Genomic DNA, 18,769 nt, shown 5'->3' on the forward strand with positions numbered 1-18,769 from the left:
ACCCAGACCCCACCTGAGAGCACCCAATCGGCATCCATGGCCTTGAGACAAATGGAACTGTTTCCTAGGGGGCGGGGCGCAGGGCGCTTGTCTTCCATTCCCGGTCACAACTGCTCTCCAGAAGGCCAGCAAGCTGGTGTGTGTACACAGAATATGTCAAATCAGCCCTTCCCTGGTCCCGAGCTGCTCAGTTTTGCCTCACCTCCTCTTTATTACCGATGAAACTGAAGTACATTGCATATTATCTACATCCGAGACCCCACTGAATCGGCTTACTCCCCATTCCCTCGAGCATGTCGTAGGCAGCCCATGCCCTGCAACACTGCACCTCTCTTCACCACCGAGCTCACCTGGCAGATATTCACAGGACATCTTCTCTGTCTCATCCTGGGTGAGCAAGTGTCTTTTTTCCGTTTAGACTCACATACCGAAGAGAGGCACCATCTTTGGGCAAAGTGTCAGTCTTGTAACACTCAGAATTCTTAGAGCACTCACTTTTTAGAAAGGTCACACATTTGGTTACAAGTCCTAATAATAATCAGAGTCCAGATGTTCTTCTAGGTCCTATAAGGTTCCTGCTAACTTGTGAAGAATGTCAACTGTCAATAGCCTCCAACATTATGCCAGACTGTGAACGGGCAGGGATAAGAGAAGGAAGCATAGAGGAACATGGAAAACGTGGACTCCTATGTGGCTAAATAGCAGAGAATGGTTCACCCTTGGAAATGTTCTTTTCAAGATGTGTTAATAACCTCAGGGACAAAGATACTCCCCTAGCCACTGGGAGGAGTGGGGGAAAGGACGTGCCTTCTGAAATCTTTCATTCTGCAAGATAAAATTTGGAGATAAATTATAAATGTAAAAGGCTTTAAATATTTTAAGGAACATAGTCTCTTTTATCCTATTTGATCTTTCTTCTGCCCTTTTACTATTTACTTAAATATTTTTCCACTTTTTCTAATTTGTAGTTTTAAAATTTTAAATTTTATAGCTAATAAAATCGTAACATATTTCTTAATTATCTCCTCCCCCAGATTAAATATTTTGCTGACCTCGTGTGAGTCGCCCAAGGGAAAAGGACACATGGTCCTGCTTTTCAAGGGTGACACCTGTGGCAGGAATACTGTTCATCTCACGGGTTCCCTGTCCTTACCAGTAAGGGAGCAGGCGGTGATGTCTTCCATCTATTAACTGAGAAGAGCAGTGTTTGAGCGCCCCCAAGCCACACCCTCTGGGCTACCAGAACTGTACCGGGTGCCAGGATGAGTGCCGTCCTACCTACCACTGCATCCCCGGGTACATATCTGCCTTCCTTCTCCCTCTTCCCAGGACACTTGGAAGAGAAGCAGAGGTAGGAACAAGACTTTGCCCTTCAAAGTCTGTGCCCTTGTATCTGACGATCTTAGGACTCAGTACCTGAAACACTGTATGTGCTATACAAAGACAAGGGGAAAAGAAGGTTTTGAATGGTTTTGCATGACTAAGAAAGTCTACAGTCCTTTCCCTCGAATCTGAGTAGGCTTGTGCCATCGTGACGCGCTTGCTACTGACAGAATAGAGTGGAAATGGAGCTGTGTGACTTCCAAAGCTAGGTCTGAAGAGGTGATAAAGCTTCTGTCTTTTCCCCAGAAGACTCATTTTTCGCAACTCTGACTCCTCTGGGGCTGCCATGTTGCAAGGGAGCCCCAGATGACGTTCCATCCAAGCCAGCAGTGACCACTAGCGAGTCAAGACTCCACCAGAAGATTCCAGATCCCAATCAATGAGCCTCTCTGTCCAGCTGAAGCTCCAGAAATTGTGGAACACATACTTCATTCCCCCAGTGCCTGGTTCAAATTCCCAACTGAGAACGCATGAGCCTAAGAAAGTAATTGTTTTAAGCCATCCAGTTTTGAGGTAATCTGTTATGCGATATTATGAACTTGTGATATGAGTGTTATGCACTCATCTATTTTGATGTCCATATATGTTTAATAGTATGATGTTTCTCAGAACTTTCATAAATTCCCCTCATGCCATAAATAGCTAGGAGGTAAGGGAGTGGAAGGTGCGTGCTAGAACCCAAATGTTTGACTGAATAAAGGGTTCTATTTTCTGTATGCACTTGGTACATGCCTTTTTTCCTCAAAGCCATCCAACAAAGTAAGGCCTCTGAAAAGATTTTAAGAATTTTTGTGGCAGCTAAAACTGTAACCAGATTCCTAGATGATAAAGTCAACCCAAATTGTTAGGCAAGGGCAATGCGGTTACTACACCGTACAGCGTTATATTTTAGACTGACGTAAGATTTTTAATACTATCCCAAACGCTGTAGAGAAACGTTGGGAGATTTTTTTTAAGTTGATTTATTTATTTTTGAGAGAGAGAGAGAAGAGAGAGAGAGAGTGCAAGCAGGGAAGGGGCAGAGAGAGGGGGAGAGACAAAATCCCAAGCAGGCTCTGCACTGTCAGAACTAAGCCCGACACGGGGCTCAATCTCAGGAACTGTGAGATCATGACCTGAGGCAAAATCAAGAGTTGGACACTTAACCAACTGAGCCACGCAGGCACCCCGGACACATTTTAAAATATAGACATGCAACAGTCTTTTGGGGATGGTTCAGGTATGGTGTAGCCTAAAGCTACTGGAGTGAACAAATTAAAAAACCTTTCAGATGACCACCACGTGGTACTAGGTTTCCAGCTCTCTGTGGTATCTGTTCACAAACCCATAATGGAATAAAGTTCCAGTAGAGATGTCAATTTACAGATGGGTCTGCTTATTTAAAAACTGCTAAATAAAAGGCATTTGATCCATTTCATAAAATGCAACTGATTTTTAAGGTTAAAATATGTTTAAAAGTAACTCTTAATTTGTAGAACTATGTAACTAAAAGACTGAAAACAACTATTTTTTCAAGTCACTTTTCCTTCTTTATTAATTTCCGTGTCTTCATAAAGCTGCCCTCAGTACTTGGGAAGATGAATCCTCTAAATGGGTTGGTTTCCCATTAAAAAGAGCTTATTTAACACATCCACAGCTGATCCTATACATATAACTTATGCCTAACTCAATTAATTCGGGCTACAGTATTTTTCTGCCAAGAGTAATTCTGGAGACTGTGGGGAATGTGGTTGCTTTGGCTAACATTTCCAATTAGTCTGGCACTAACAACCCTGGGAGCCTGTATTCCCCACACTGGCACTACTAGCTGAAGTTGGCTGATATTTTCAATTGCCTTCTAATTAATAGATTGGAAAAGATCCTTCCTGTTCCTCTTTAAGACAGCTTGATTCCTGGCACAAGGAAATCAGAGCGGCCACCACAAGGGCGTTAGAATCCATGGGGAACCACCTCCCTCTGGTCATGAGAACTCTTCCTCATGTTTCTTAACCTTAGGCCTCTTTCCATCCACCTCCTTGTCTCACAGGTTCTTTCACGGCCGCACCCACTGCCTTCCGGAGCTGAGCTGCTCTTACCAGGTTTGGTAACTAACTGCCTGCTAAAGAAGTTACATGAACTTGGTTATCGGTTGTCATGTGCTCGTGGCCCAGGGCTGCTGGATCGAGACCTGGGCCGAATGATTCTGGGGCTGGGCACTCTCTGTAACAGCATAGTCCAACCTGTCAAAAATGGCAACGATAAATCAAATAAAAAATAAAGTTGCGCTGGCCAACTGAACTACTGCCAGCCTCAAAGATTTAGTCTGCTAGTACGTCTATATTTAGAAGTCGTGCCAGCACTGGCCGGCCCTAGGCAACATCAAAGATAAATGTTGGCTTGAGAAATAAAAGAGCGTGTATGCGTTCAGCATAACCATATATAAGGAGGGGTTCCTAACAGGGGGTAGAGACGCTCCACATCTGGGTGGATTCAAAGGTTCCTCGTGCCAAACCTCACTCTCCCCTCAGTGATGGCTCTTTCATTTTGAGCACACTGGCACAGAGTTACTTTCACGGGTAAGAAAAGGGGGGTGGGATTGTTTGTGTTGCATGTTACTAAATAAATACTGCATGCATCTCAGCCCTTGGCACACTAGATGTTTCTATTAGTGGGAGAGGTTTAGGTCCCTGAAATAGTCAAGGATAATCAGCAGGTCCTCTGATTTGAATCCAAGGAATACAACGTTCCTATATATTCCTCCCAATATGGAGGCTCATCTGAATGTCCAGTGCTTTGATAAGACCAGAAGGTTGCCACTGGCCCAGGGAAGGGAAAGGAAAGTAGCAAGGGGTGACTGTAGGACAGGCTGCCGTAGTATTGACGCGTGAACCACGGCATGGACAGACTTAGTCCATCCACCTGGCCAAGGCACAAGGCAGTCATCTTCCAGCTGGCATCCAACAAGCATGAAAAACATGAGTTGATAAATTAGGTGCCATGGACCAAGAAAGGGATTTGTCATTTAGTAGCAGCCAGAAGTTGTCCACAAAGTCTGCTCCCCAAACACCCAATAACCCATCCTGCACACATGTGACAAATGACAGAATCTGCTTCAGGTGTGCAGATATCTGGGGCGGAGGTCCCTAAAAGTGAGGGCTCCTTTTAACTTAGCTCTGCCTTTGGTACCCACGAGCCCCTCTGAGTTCTAAATCTATCCTGGCCTACTTCCCACCAACAGAGCCTACAGGGGAGGATGCTGCCCCCCTGGCTCTCTGAAACCACCCGTTGGTGTGGCACTGAAGGTCTGTGATGTGGCAAAACACTACTACTCTGCCAGGTCACTGACTGGGCTTAAGGCTCCTGTGTGAAAGATGGTTTGTGATGGAGCAAGTGCCACATGATCCCGGGACCCCATTCTGCAATCTCCATGAGGGCGTTCCCTGAGAATGACTGAAACAGCACACAGGCCTGGCAAGTGGCAGCTTCCCTTATATTTCAGTCAGGCAGGGGCGATGGCCTGGGGAACGCAAACCAGTTTTCTCACTGCACCAACGCTATGCAACCAAAGCAGTGCGGCACCTTGGAGAAAGCATCGGCCGGATTCTCAGGGGCTCTCTCCCGCACTGTGGGAGACCCAGGAAGTCACTGTGCTTGCTGAAGCACCAGTACCTTCCATGAACGGCTGTCTGTCCAACCAGAGAAGCCATGGGCAAATTCACTGGTGCCAAGAACCATTCTGAAAGATTATCAGTGCTAATTGTGCGACACCTAAGCTAAGAAGTAATGTTTTTAGTAAACTAATTACCAAACACCTGCTAAGGGGCCAGCTCAATCCCTAAATGAGCTAAATTGGCTCTTCCTAACCTAGGTGTCTACGAAGCGACAATCTATGGCCTGTTGTCAGCTCCATGAGGTTTCTGCAACAGGACTGCTGAGCGTGGTTTGGCTCGATAATGGGTCCCCAGGGGCTTTGTGGGCTCCACCTGCTGCTGGCCTCTTCTGCTCTTTCTACGTCAAATTATACTTCCTTGATTTCTGTGGCATTTATGTCATTCTTAGTCGTCTATGTTTTGCAGCTGTGTTGGCTCATTAGTCACCAGGACGGCCACATGTGAAATTCCTATCTGGGCTAGCTGAGTCACATGGGAGGAAGAATCTTGGGAACTGTACTAGTCACATCCCCACAAAGCTATTTTTTTGGTTCTTTCATATGTTCTCTACATGTCATGTCCGGAAGCCAAGCTAATGGCAAATTAACATCTATATATAGCACTGACATCCGTGTTTGTTTTGTTCAAACTGGAGACACTAGCCTCAAGGCTCCTCAAAGTTCCACAGAAGAATGTCATAATCCCCTCATACAGTCCTAATGGCTGACTTTTCCTGCCCCAGATCCTAATATGCACTTAGGGGACATGAAATACTCATTACACTGCATCTGCTGTTGCCCAAGTTAACCCACCGAACCCCAGTGGGATAACGGACACTGATTTCAAGTGGAGAAGCTAAGATTTGGGGGCTCAGTTACTTGCTTGACTGGTAAGAGATAAAGCAGACACTCGGAATCCAAGTCTCCCTCAGTGGACGCCATGTGACTGAGACATATCAGCAATAGGGTTCCAGGCCACACAGCACTAGGTAGGGCTTCTATATGGTACAACCGAAAACCTTATCTAAGAGTAAAACTCTGTTGACAAGTTTCCATACACATTTCCTTTACAGGACTGAACGTTTTCTAAAATGGAAAAGAAAGTTCCTATCTGACTGAGAAGTTTGTTCTTTTACTCGTTAAAAAAAAAAAAAGAAAAGAAAAGAAAAGAAAAAGGCCAGATCACCATCCCTTAAAACAGACCGAGCAGGCATTGATGTGCAAGTCAACTGGAGGTTACTAATTCTTTTTAGTAAAAGCCCCTCCCTACCCTAGAGAGATCTGTCCTCAATCCCTACATTTTAGCTTCTAGAGAAAAACTCCCACCCCCTATTGGATACCCCAGTGTCATCAGGCAGAGAAGCAACAGGGCAGAAAATGTGGCTCTGGAGGTGCCCAAAAGAGGGGTGTGGTCAGGACAAAGGGGTTGGTTAGCTCGCGGGCAGGGAGGGTTAGTGGATGGGGTAGTGAGCTTTAAGCAGTAGGTCCTCCCTCCTGAACTCCTACCCCCAAATCTCCATTGTGGGAAAGAACGTTCACCTTGAGAAATCTAGCACTGAAGCATGGTTTTGCTGTGTTCTCCTACTCATAATTCTGGATTAAACTAAAACTGGATTCATAAAGCAGTAAGTTTGCGGTTTCTTTGAAGTCAGGCTGGGTATAAAACTCAAATCTAGCAAAAGAAAGAAACCCTCATAAGGCTTTGGGCCTGTTTTCTGCCAGACGGAAAGCCTGTGACTTGTAAATTAAAATGCAAACCTAGGGGTAAACGTGGGGGTGGGGGCCACACTGCGATCAGGAAAAGGTTAAAATATAATGGTGGCTCATCCAACAGTCAAGTAGAAGAGTACTTTGAAAATGGCCTCCGTCCTTTCCAATGGGATCTCCCAGAGGCAAACAGTGGCTAAAAGTCTATAAACATGCAAGGTCGGCTCTCAGGTCCCATGCCCCATGCCTGTAAATGCCACAACTCATCTGAGTCACCACAGGAGGAGGAAGGGACCAGCAAAGTGCGTACCTTTCCACATTATGAAAACTGCTCTGTCTCAGGGGAAGATCAAAACTGATGGCCACAGCTTAAAAGCCAGTGACACCCGTGTGGTCCATTTTTGGTGGCTCATTACCATCTCCCAGTCAGAGTTACTTCCCACCCTGACTTAAAACTCAAGGACTGTCTAGTTATGATTACTAACAGAGAAAAGTAGGCAGCTAACCTCTGGCAGAACAATTAGTGAGTAATTTCCAAGTGAATTCTGTGGAACAGTAATGCAACATTAAAGACAATGAATTTAGGGGAGAGAGAGTATCAGCTTCCCCCTGAGCTGTAACAGGTTTCTGTTTTCTGTGACCCATTTCCGTTTTCTGTGACCCGACCTTAGAGACCAGCAGCAGTTAGCTATTGATTAACTATTGGCTCTTCCCGGGCACCTGGGTGGCTCAGTCGGTTGGGTGTCCGACTTCGGCTCAGGTCATGACAGCACCCTGGATGACAGAGAAGCAATGGGTGTGAGGCTGGGACAGATGCCCTGGGAGAGGAGAGCTCTGAAGAGAGTTGGGTGTATGTGTGGTGGGGGACAACCCCTCCCATTCTCCTGCCTCATCATGCTCCACTAGGGCAGATTCTGGAAACAGTTCCTGGCACTAGATGTACCTGAGTCCAGAGACTACCAGCAGAAGGTTTTGAAGGGCAGCAGAAGGTTTTAAAGGGATACCCAGGGCCCCATGTGCTCACACTTCCTGGAGGTCAGATGCTGTTCTCTGTGCATCTGATTTTCTTCCTTCGCGAAGTCATGAGCAGCATGGGAATGGCGGGGTGGGGGGAGGGGGGGTGGGGTGCAAAAACCAACCTAAGTGAGGTGCCTCAAGAGGGCTACTGATCCCCAACCTAGCCCCGAATTTAGAAATACAAACTATTAGTTTCTGTCAGAAACATTACTTCTGAAATGACACAACAGGCAGGAATGAACTGGTTACTATTGCCTCTATTCTCACCAGGAAACCCAGTGACACCATTTTAAAATCTTTTTTGGAGGGACTGAAAAGGAGAGAGCCAGCATATAAAGCAAAAAAGCTATTTGATGGAAAAATTTGAGAAGCAAGTGGTTAAGTCTGTTTTATTTATGTCTGTTTAAAAAAGTACAGGAGGATAGCATTACGTGAGCTTTTTTCAGCTCTCAGAGTAAGAGAGCTTCCCTATGTCACAGATCCCTCACAGGACAGTGTAGAGTGTTGAGACACTGAGGGTCTGTTCCACGAACGCTCAAGTATTTAATAAACAAACAACAGTGAAAAGGATCCTAAAATACACTCTTATCAGAAGGGACAATCCTAAATAAGGAGTTTTGAGAGAGTGTCAATGATGTAAGTATACATGAGCTGATGGGTAAACTGAGGACTGGAGAGGTCAAGCTGCCAGTATAAAACCTGGAACAGAATTTACAGCCCCTCATCTTGGTGTTCTTTCAACTATCCTCTCCTTTCAGGGAGCTCACAGGACTTAAAGGTCAGAGAACACTCCAGAGAGTTTAGGGTCCAGAAGTCTTTCTAGAAGGTGAATAGTAAGCCACAGAAGACAAAAGCATTCCTATGTTGGCAAAAGGTCTATGGTAGGTGGGAGTTCACTCACCTGGCATCTTCGATAAGGCTTAAGAGAGTCAACACCAGCAGGAATTAGCAAGTGGAGAGAAAATGAAGAGGAAGGACAAAGCCTGAAGAATGAAGATGGGAGCAAGGAGAGGATGGAAAGACAGCAAGCAGGGAGAGGCAGGAGAAGGCAAAAAAATGAACAATTTAACATTGTGCGGTCGCGAGCCTATAGTGGGTGCTATTGATTATGAACGGTCATTAGACAAAGCTTCTTCATTTCATGTGACGCTGTAGCTTATTTCCTCCACGCATCCTGCCAGGACACTTTCCATCCAAATTCAAAGGGAAGAAGGCCAACAACTGAGTCACCATGACCATTTCCTGCAGCACCTGGGTTTGCCTTGGAGGTTTCCCATCCAAATACTCGACTTCTCTGACCTTACTTCACTTATGAGGCCATGGTCCAAAGCAGAAAAACAAAACAAAACAAAACAAAACATAGGACACACACACACACAGACGCACAGCTCGGAGAGGAGATCTGAGATGAAAACCTGCCTCCTCTTTAGTGGTAAATTCTATCTTGATGTAAAACCTCAAGACATGAGAAAAAGCATCAGGCACATCAGTGCAACACACCAACAGACACTTAAAAACACTCTCAGTCAACACTCACTCGTCCTTACGAGGAGGGGGAGATGGCAAGGTGTGGCCATGTGCTCACAGGTTGCCCAGGCTCCTTTCCAGCCTTCTGCACTGCCTATAAAAATCTCTTTCCACAAGAGCCATGGGGGTGGTTTCGCTTTCCCTTCAAACCACTTTAAAATGAAACCCACCTAATCTGTAAAATATCCTGGTCAGGTCTGAGATTTCACCAATCTGTACATAGGAACTATTCACAAGGATCCCCAGAACAATAGATCGTTGTCTTTGGTAACATGGAGCCCCAGCGTTCAGATGCAACCCAGATGCGAAAACACACTTCTGTAGAAAGTGACGAAGGGCTCCCTTTTTCACATCAAAATTGCACGTGCGAGTTTTGTCCAATTTCGTTCTACATTTGGTGGGAATATTTTTTCCACACTCGACAAGTCACTTTTTGCCTAAGCCTATATTCTGAACCTTTAAAATCCCCCTGAATTTAAGTCACAAAGACTATTAACTTGCATTTCTCTCCCAATTCCACATTTCCTATTCTTAAATCTTCGTCTGTTTGCTCAATCACTGACAGATAGAATAGAGCAAGGGTGAATGAACAAATGAATGAATAGAACTAACAGCCACAGGGACAATAAGTACAGTCCCTTTTTAGAAACGAAGGGCTTCTTTCTGCATCCAGCATTTCCTGCCTGAGATTCTGTGGGTGGTGTTAGCAAGGCCAGAAACGCACAGGGTCACCATTCAGCACCCAGCGGCCTTGAGAATAAGGTAACTTCACCATGGATACCACCCTAGGACCTCTGGTGACAGAAACAGCAAGAAGGTAGCCTGTTATAGGGTACTCTAGTCCACAGGATGATCACACGTCCCATTGGTAGAGTGAGACCTCCAGGCATGGCTCCAACTGTCCCACAGAGAACACCCAACGGTGCAACACCAATGTTCATCCATGGCTTCAAAAAGCAGAAACAAATTACGTTTCCTAAGTCACAGTGTAGGTTACCTTATCAAAACCATCTATGCAGAATGGCCCTGAGCACTCAAGATAACAGAGCAGTCGATTTATAATCTAATTGATGGCTGGCTGGGCACTAGGGACTCCATAATAGATAAGACCCTGTCTTTTCTTTCAGTAGAATTTCTTGCAAATAAAGCAAGTACATACATTTAATGCAATCTAATACAATTCATTATGCGACTTTAGTCTGTCCTCCTTTTCCACAGTCAATACTATAGGTTTAAACTTTTCTCTATTTACATTCTTTCCTCCCCCATGGGTTTAGTGTATCTTAAAAAAGCATAAAATGGTTATTTGTTCAGGAACTTTGTCTCTGCTGTGGCGTTTTAGTTGGATGGATATGAAAATATGCTTACCTCATCCCATTCTAAAAGGTAGTTGGTGATTTTTGAACCATTGTCAATTGGTGCCTGAAAAGAAGAAAAATAGTAAAATGAGATGAGAGAAAGCTGTTCACAGGCAAAACTTAGGAGCTACCCACTTGATTCAAATACAGTACCTATGCTAGTCCTGTGCTCTCCCCTAAGAGGGATCACCCCAGTGGCTCCTGCATTTCCTTGGGAAACATTACCACAAATGAATTTTAATACAATTCAACTGTAGAGAAAGCCCCCCCCCCCCAATAATAAATCATGTCCCACACAAAGAGCCAAACCTGCTTTCCCCACTGCCTCTACCTTTACACCTACTTGGTGCCCTACTTCCTCTGGGGATAAAACTTTCAAGAAGCACATTAAGAAGGGAGAGATTAAAAAGGAAGCTGAGAAACTTAGATGCTGCTTGGAGTCTTGCGGGGGTAAATCTGACCCAGCTAGGTTCAGGGTCAAGAGTCTATAGTTTTGTAACTTCCTCCATACAGTTGGTTTTTTTTTTTTTTTTGTTTTTTTTTTTTTAAGTGCTTAAGATTAGAGAGCCTTCTGTGCCACTGAGATTTCCTTTAAAAAAAAAAAATGAGGAAAAATGATGAGATCCCCTGAGAGATTACCAAGAGCAATTAGCCCTTCACATGTTAGCAAAAAGAAGTTTCATAATTTGCTTTCCTCTTAAAAGCATGCTGAGGTCTATTTCACTAAGAAACAGGCCTTGGACAATGGGAAGGGGGGCAGAAAACTTTGGAGACGAGTGGTGTGCAGGGTTAGACCTGCCAGAAGGGGTTGCTGCAGGGAGCAGGCAACCAGAAGGAAGAGGAGACCACTCTCTCATTGCACAAATGTGTCTGGGCCTGGCCCCTTCCCCAGGAAAGAGCTGGAGCCCCACAAACGGCACTGTCCTACCTAGTAAAGGGCAGCCATGTCAGTGGAGTTACACTAAAACCTGGCTTGGCTGTTTGTCATGTGTGGTCTTTTGTTAGGCCCTTAATATCATTGTTTAATATTGTGTTCCAAGAATAAATGGATGCGACAAGTAATTGGGAGAATATATATATCAATCACCTACCCGATACCAGGTACTGAGGAAGCACTCAGTAAACAATAGCGGTTGTTTTATTTTGGCTAATAATAAAACGACATCAAGGGCTCAGTAAATATTAGTCAAATTCATAAAGAAACTCTTCTCCCTCCTTTCCTTCCTTCCTTCTCCTTTCATCTTCTGAGTCATATAATCTGAGTCTCAAAGCCAGATTTCAGGGGAGTGCTGCATGTCCTACTGAACCGTAATTTCAGGCTTTTGTGGGCTCAATTTGGTAGACAGGGATACATCTGAAGTTCTAAGTAATGGACACAATCAAAGTTTTAGATGAGAACACATTTCTAAGATAAGAACTTCATTTATGATGTTTACAAATTTTGCTAGAGAAACTGTTCTTTCAGTAGTTTCTTCTATGATACACTTCCTGCCCCACCACCGAGTTCTTAATTCCTTGAGGGTGGGAACACCGACTTTGGTTTTTGTGTTGCCCAATCTCCTATTGCTGACTAATAAGAAGAAGTTAGATCTTGCACTCTCTCGATGTTTTACTGGATTCAAGGGCAGCTGGGCAGTGACAGCACTGTCCCCTGTCCTTGTGCCCCTCAGCTAGAGCACTGTGATCAGGAAATCTGTTCTAAGGACATTTAAGCAAAAACTGAACTGAATCCAGAACTTCCAAGTTTGTCCATGACTTAATGGAACAAATGTACGTTTCTGATCTATAATTAAAATTAAATAAAAGGAGAAAGAAAATGTGAAATACTTTCGTCCTAATAAGTAAACTTTTTCTTGAAGATGCTGGTCTGCCAAAGACCTGAATTTCATCCAGGTTTTAAGCAGAGTATGTATCAGTGATTCCCAACTTTAGGCTTATAAGACCCCGGGGTCCCTCTGGCAATCTTAAGAAGATTTCTTATATTTTGCAAACAAAATGAATTTTAATTCTTTTCTTTAAAAAAGAGATGCTTATGTGCGTATACGTGCAAATAGAGAACATGTTTTAAAATGTGTATCTCCAAGGACTGAAACAATGACGACCGGTTAGTTGAGTGTTACAACTCGGAAAAGGTAGGGAATCACTGACCTGGATTATCCCTGGAAGCCAGGAAGGAAAATAAAATAGTTCAGATTCTAAGCCAGTCTAAGCTTTGCCTTTGCCAAGTAACATACTCCATGTTGGCCAGTGCCTATGAGAACGCAGCCCACACGAGAGGGGTCTCCAGAAGCCCATGCTTTGCTGCTAACCACTACTCTCAACGGCTTTTGTGGATGCCCTGGTTAAATTCAACCTCCTGGTCTAGGAACTAAAGGACAAAATATATCTTTACCAATAAGAGACCTCCCTAGCCATCTTATTTCTTTTACACATTAGTGTATTCCCCAAACACCACAAATTTTTATCTCTACCTCTAAAAATTCACATCTTAAACACATTTTAAAATATAAACAGAGAGGGGTGTCTGGGTGGCTCAGTCGGTTAAGCATCCGACTTTTGCTCAGGTCATGATCTCACGGTTGGTGAGTTCGAGCTCCCCATTGGGCTCTCTACTGTCGGCACAGAGTCTGCTTTGGATCCTGTCCCCCTTTCTCTCTGCCATTCCCCCCCACCCAAAAAAACACAAACATTTAAAAAATATATAAACATAGAGAAATAATTACTATAGATATTGATAACAGAATCTACTGTTTTCTTGCAAACACACAACTGTGACTAATGAGCTAACAATACACCTTTAGGACCTCTCTTTGGCAGGAGCAATTTGTAGTCAGTAAACTGTATTTTATGAAAACTACTATATAATTTAGACTTTAAAAAATAATTGGTAATCCTAATAGATCGAAGGCCTAGTTAGTAAAAATGAATTAAGTCTTAATGTAGTTTAGAACACTAAAAATTCTAGGCAGTTTTAAATATTAAACATTCCAGAGTTGCCACTGAAAGAAGCCAATGGAGCCCAAAACTTACTTTTTTCTAAATCTTTCTTTATAAAAACTTTTTACTAAAGTCCTCAACTGTTTCCTGAAATGAAGTAAACCATTAGAAAGTGATGAAATTCAGGGGTGCCTGGGTGGCTCAGTCATTTAAACGTCTGACTCTGGATTCTGGCTCAGGTCATGATCTCACGGTTTGTGGGATCGAGGCCCTGCATCAGGCTCGGAGCCTGCTTGGGATTCTCTCTCTCTCCCTTTCTCTTTGCCCCTCCCCCACTCTTGCTCTCTCTCAAAATAAATAAACTTTAAAAAGTGATGAAATTCAGTTATCTAAGTATTTATATCACCTATAAGGCATTGTTTATGGTTCTAAAAGATTTATCCCTGCAAAGAGAGCTAAATGTTTTTTAAGTGTATTTTTTTTTTTTTTTGAGAGAGAGAACGCAAGGGAGGGGCAGAGAGAGAGAGAGAGAGAGAGAGAGAGAGAGAGAGAGAGAGACAGAGAGAATATCCCAAGCAGTCTCTGTACTGTCAGTGTAGACAATGATGCAGGGCTCAAACTCACAAACTGCGAGATCATGACCTGAGCCAAAACCAAGAGTCAGATGCCTAACCGACTGAGCCACCCAGGTGCCCTGAGAGCTCAAACTTCTTTTTGCAGTTCCATCTACTACCGCTCTGCCCAATTTTGATAGACATACCAACTTTTGATATCATAAAGATTTGTTTCACACAGTTACTATGTAGAAAATCTAACACTATCACAAAACTGGAGTAATGCTAAATAAAAATTTTCCAAATGGCTACTCTTCACATTGTTCCCGACACTTTGAGCTACCCACCTTCCATTGCAAGGTTAGTGAACTTTTGCTCCTGTGTGCCAGCTTAGGTGGGAAGGGACATTCAGGTGCGCAGCTGTGGGTGGTGAAGCTAACTGGCTCGGAGCAGGATCCCTTTACGGAATTGTACATGGCGTATACCCTGAAAACAAACAGACAAACAGTGAGTGGCAGTGGCCCATCACAGACGACCAGGGTTTTTATCTGTGCTTTGCCCCAGGCCTTTTTCCAGAGAGGAACAGAATTGAGGTGCTGCACACCATGACTCCTTCTTATCTCCTGGTTGTCCTGACCTAACTACGGCCAGCATCTCCAGGGGATAATCACCCCAGCAGGGAATGTGCCTCAACTCATTCTCTCCTTCCATTAATTGTCAGAACCCTCAGCCCCAATTAAGATAGGCTGGGTCTACTGACTGGAAAAGAATATGCTGAATAAGAAAACATCCTTATCCCCAAAGTGGTCTTCAAATATCCATTCTAAAACCATGAACCACTCTCCAGTTGACTCTGTCTGGAAGAAGACTGAAAGGAGAGTTAAGGGTTGGCCGAAAAGGGACAAGACATGGCCGAAAAGGGACAAGCCTACAAACTAGAGAAGAAGTATACACAATGGGGTAGAATAGATAACATCTTTAAACTGTTGACAACACTGCAGATATTTGGGAGAAATACAGACGGTGTGCTTGTTACTGCCAAGTGCATCTCTAACTCAACAAAAACAATGTTCAGGTACAGCTTATCCATGTGAACATTTCACTTTTGCACCTGGCGCCGAGATTAAAGATGGGTACTCTGCACATTAAAATGCCTGGCTCAACACCGAACATATGGGTCTGATTTCTCCAGAGAAGCTATGAAGGAAAAGCACATAATGTGCTATTATAAAACCATACTTCTTTCAAATATCCTAAAATAGGGCTATGTTGATTTTTATCATCTTCCTTTCTATTTTTCCATTTTTAAAATATTCAGCATTAAAAAAACCCCAACGTGAAAACCTACTCGTTTTAAAAGACAACAAAGAAACTTTTGCTGCCTAAAAAAGATGCAAGGATTCAAGCTATTCAGAACTGGCAAATACATCAAGCCCTTAATTTGTGAGGTCCCATTAAAGACAGAAGAAAACTCAGAATCCAGAGGGGAAGTAAACTTTCCAGAGCTACACGGCTAGAAAGTTGCCTCAACTGAATGCAGCCGTGTAAATCTAACTGCTGTCCTCTATTGCCTACCGTCCTTACTCATCCTGCAATTATGCTTCTCTGAGCACCCACACTCTACCTCCCCTCACTCTACTCAGCGAACATAAACAAGAGCTAAAGATAACAACATTATGGAAAACAGGACCTAATTAGGTGTGTGATTTGCAAAGTCCCTTCTCCTCAAGGTCTATCACAAAGAATTTATAGAGGGCACGCAAGTTAAAATCACTAATGCTATTTGCCACCCTAAAAGGTAAGATACAGATGACTGGATATTTGATTTCTTTGTCTTAGGGGAGGACACCACAACATCTGATCCAAACAAATACACTTACTAGGATGCTCTTCACCCAACCTGATGAAAACAAATGTTCCCTTTTGCATGTCCTAAATATAGGAACATGATAATATAAAAGGAAATGGTAGATTTGGCTAGATCATTTCCATGTATTAGAATAGGCTCATTAGGAGTAAATTACTTAAAATGAATCACAGAATATTCCAGACGTGGGCAGGGTTCCTGCCTAAACTTTAGTAGATCAGTTGGATTCTCCAGCTGGTGGCTCATGGGTTACATCTGGCCCAAGCTATGTGTGGGAGAGAGGGAAAAAAATAGAGTGATTTAAAATATCACAGCCCCCTGTGCATGAATGGATGGACATGGGCAATGGTCAGTACAAAAAGAGACAAGCAGACATTATACACTCCTAATGAACGATAATGCCACCACCTACAAAATCCTTGCCAGAAAAACGGAACCTGTATCTGATTAAGCCTCCTTCCCATTATATAGGAAACACAGAGAGAATATATTAAGCAAAACTACAGGGTTGCAATCTGCCTAATCCACACTGCAGAAAATTCTACAGGACAAAAAAGTTATTCTAACTAATAAATTGCAAGGGGACAAAACAGAAAAGGGAGGTGAAACCTATAGATTAAAAGAAATTTGTAAGATACCAACCAAACAGAATATTCAGGCCATGTTTGTATTTCAACTACAACAAACTGAAGAGACAAAACCTTCATTTTTAGGACAGTTGAAGAAATGGAAAGAGTCCCTGAATTTTAAAGATGTTAAGGAATGTCATCATTTTTGCTTATTTTGGATGGGCATGTGATGACGGTAATGTGGTTCATAGATGAAACATGATGGTGTCTGGATCGGACTTCATCATAGCTGTGCGGTAGGAGGAGGAGGGAGGGGCAGCAAGGAAATAAGAAGCTGGGTGATGGGTATACGAAAACCCATCAATTACCGTCCACTTAAAAAAATTTTTTTTAATGTTTATTTACTTTTGAGAGGGAGGGAGAGAGAGACAGAGTGCGAGTTGGGGAGGGGCAGAGAGAGAGGGAGACACAGAATCCGAAACAGGCTCCAGGCTCCGAGCAGTCAGCACAGAGCCCGACGTGGGGCTCGAATTCATAAACCACAAGATCATGACCTGAGACTAAGTCAGACGCTCAACCAACTAAGCCACCCAGGCACCCGATTTACTCTCCACTTTTGACTATATCTGAAATTTTCTGAAACAGAAGGTTAAAGGTTAAGCCAACACTGACAAAAAGTTCTGGAGATCTCTCATTTAGAAAAATGAACCTCTGCTTCTAGCAACACAGCGGCATACCTGCCTGATAGTACTCAAGATAAAGGTGAGAACAGTCCGCCTTTAGATGGGGCAGGTGTTATCCAGTTCAGAGTCCTCCCCATCTCTTACTGTCTTCCTGGCAATAAATTTGCTTGTCCACTTGGCCTTTTACCCAGCTCTTTACCAGCTTAGGTTCCTAGTAGATTTCACTTTATAATCACTGGGCATTTGCTTATTCAGACTATACTCAGGTACACTGGGTACTAAATGTTCACAAAAACAGCACCAAAAATCTACATGGAGAATAGAGCAGAGGAAATGAGGCAGGGACAGGCCCTGTGAAGGGCTGGCAGACTGCAGTTACTTATCTGGGGAGATTTGGACTCTGTCAAGTTCATTTTTTATTGAGATTCTTGGGAAATCCATACTTATTAGCCTAGAGAACATGAGTGACAGAGGCAGGTTGGGAGGATGACTATTGTCGGGAGGAACGAAGATCCTGGTGGCAGAAGTAAAAATTTGAGGACGTTGGAGATACATAGTTGTCTGGGCCACAAGGAATTATTTTTCTGGTCTTTCAACTGAAAGAATGTTACAGTTGAAATTAGGGGTCAGTGTTTTGTACTCATAAAACTCTGTCCACAAAGGAAACAAGATCCATTGTATATGCCAATATAAATGTGCCATACACAGTATGTAAAATTTGACATAGTATCTAAGTACCCCATGATATATCGGTCAGTTAAAGTTGTTCAGTAAATAGACAGCAACTAATTTTCATAACCACCAGCTGTGTTTACCAGAAACTTTTAGTGAAAAGTCTCTGGAAATGGTGATTTTTAAGAAGGTTGCAAAAATGTTTTTCATATGATGGTGATGTGTTTTCTCTAAATACCATCATGCGATATGAGCATCAGTGGGGTAGGATCAGTTTCTTAGGTTAAATAAATCAGCAAATTCAGTTCCTTTTGCATTTATCACAGCGAAGAAGGATACATTTTTCTAACGATATGATTAATCTTGTGTTACATTTTCACATTTGTTTCAGCTTAAATACTGACTAAATGATTATGAAACAGGTGCTCCAAGAATTTCAGAAATTTGCCTCCAACTTCCTCCAGCACATCTGTAACATAGTAGGAGCCACAGTTTCTAGTCAATAACACCTATTTCATAATTCTGTACTGAGATGGTCAACCGTGTTTTTGGAAATGTTTCATCACATAATTTTTCTGAGAAATGTTGCTACATGATATCATTTCTGGACAACTTCTTTGCCAAACTGTTAATGCCAATGACTGGAAGACTGCTTCAAATTGTGTCATAAAATTGCTATCCATTCCTTCACTCAAATTCCTGATTATCCTATTATTGATAAAAATATAAATTCTTGACTCCCAAATAAAATGACTATTTCAACGTCAGTACTAATTCTGTAACTACCAATTAGAATACCAATTAGGTATTTTTGCGTATGTGTAAATATTCATATAGCTAAGTGAATATAAATGTTTATGTACATAA

At 43.0% G+C, this 18,769-nt stretch overlaps 1 protein-coding gene across 6 annotated transcripts in view; it reads right to left on the reverse strand.

Annotated features, from left to right (window-relative positions):
* Positions 1 to 18,769, reverse strand: part of FNDC3B (fibronectin type III domain containing 3B) — a 358,808-nt gene that overhangs the window by 69,091 nt on the left and 270,948 nt on the right. For all 6 annotated transcript variants that reach the window (XM_053903638.1, XM_053903637.1, XM_019463183.2 and 3 more), the window contains 2 exons: positions 14,459 to 14,597; positions 10,631 to 10,684 (listed from right to left, as the gene is read on the reverse strand). In XM_053903638.1, the coding sequence (XP_053759613.1) occupies positions 10,631 to 10,684; positions 14,459 to 14,597 (193 nt within the window). The remainder of the gene's footprint in view (positions 1 to 10,630; positions 10,685 to 14,458; positions 14,598 to 18,769) is intronic.

The sequence above is a fragment of the Panthera pardus genome, unplaced genomic scaffold (genome assembly GCF_024362965.1).
Source record: "Panthera pardus isolate Hobbes unplaced genomic scaffold, ASM2436296v1 HiC_scaffold_16, whole genome shotgun sequence".
NCBI lineage: Eukaryota > Metazoa > Chordata > Mammalia > Carnivora > Felidae > Panthera > Panthera pardus.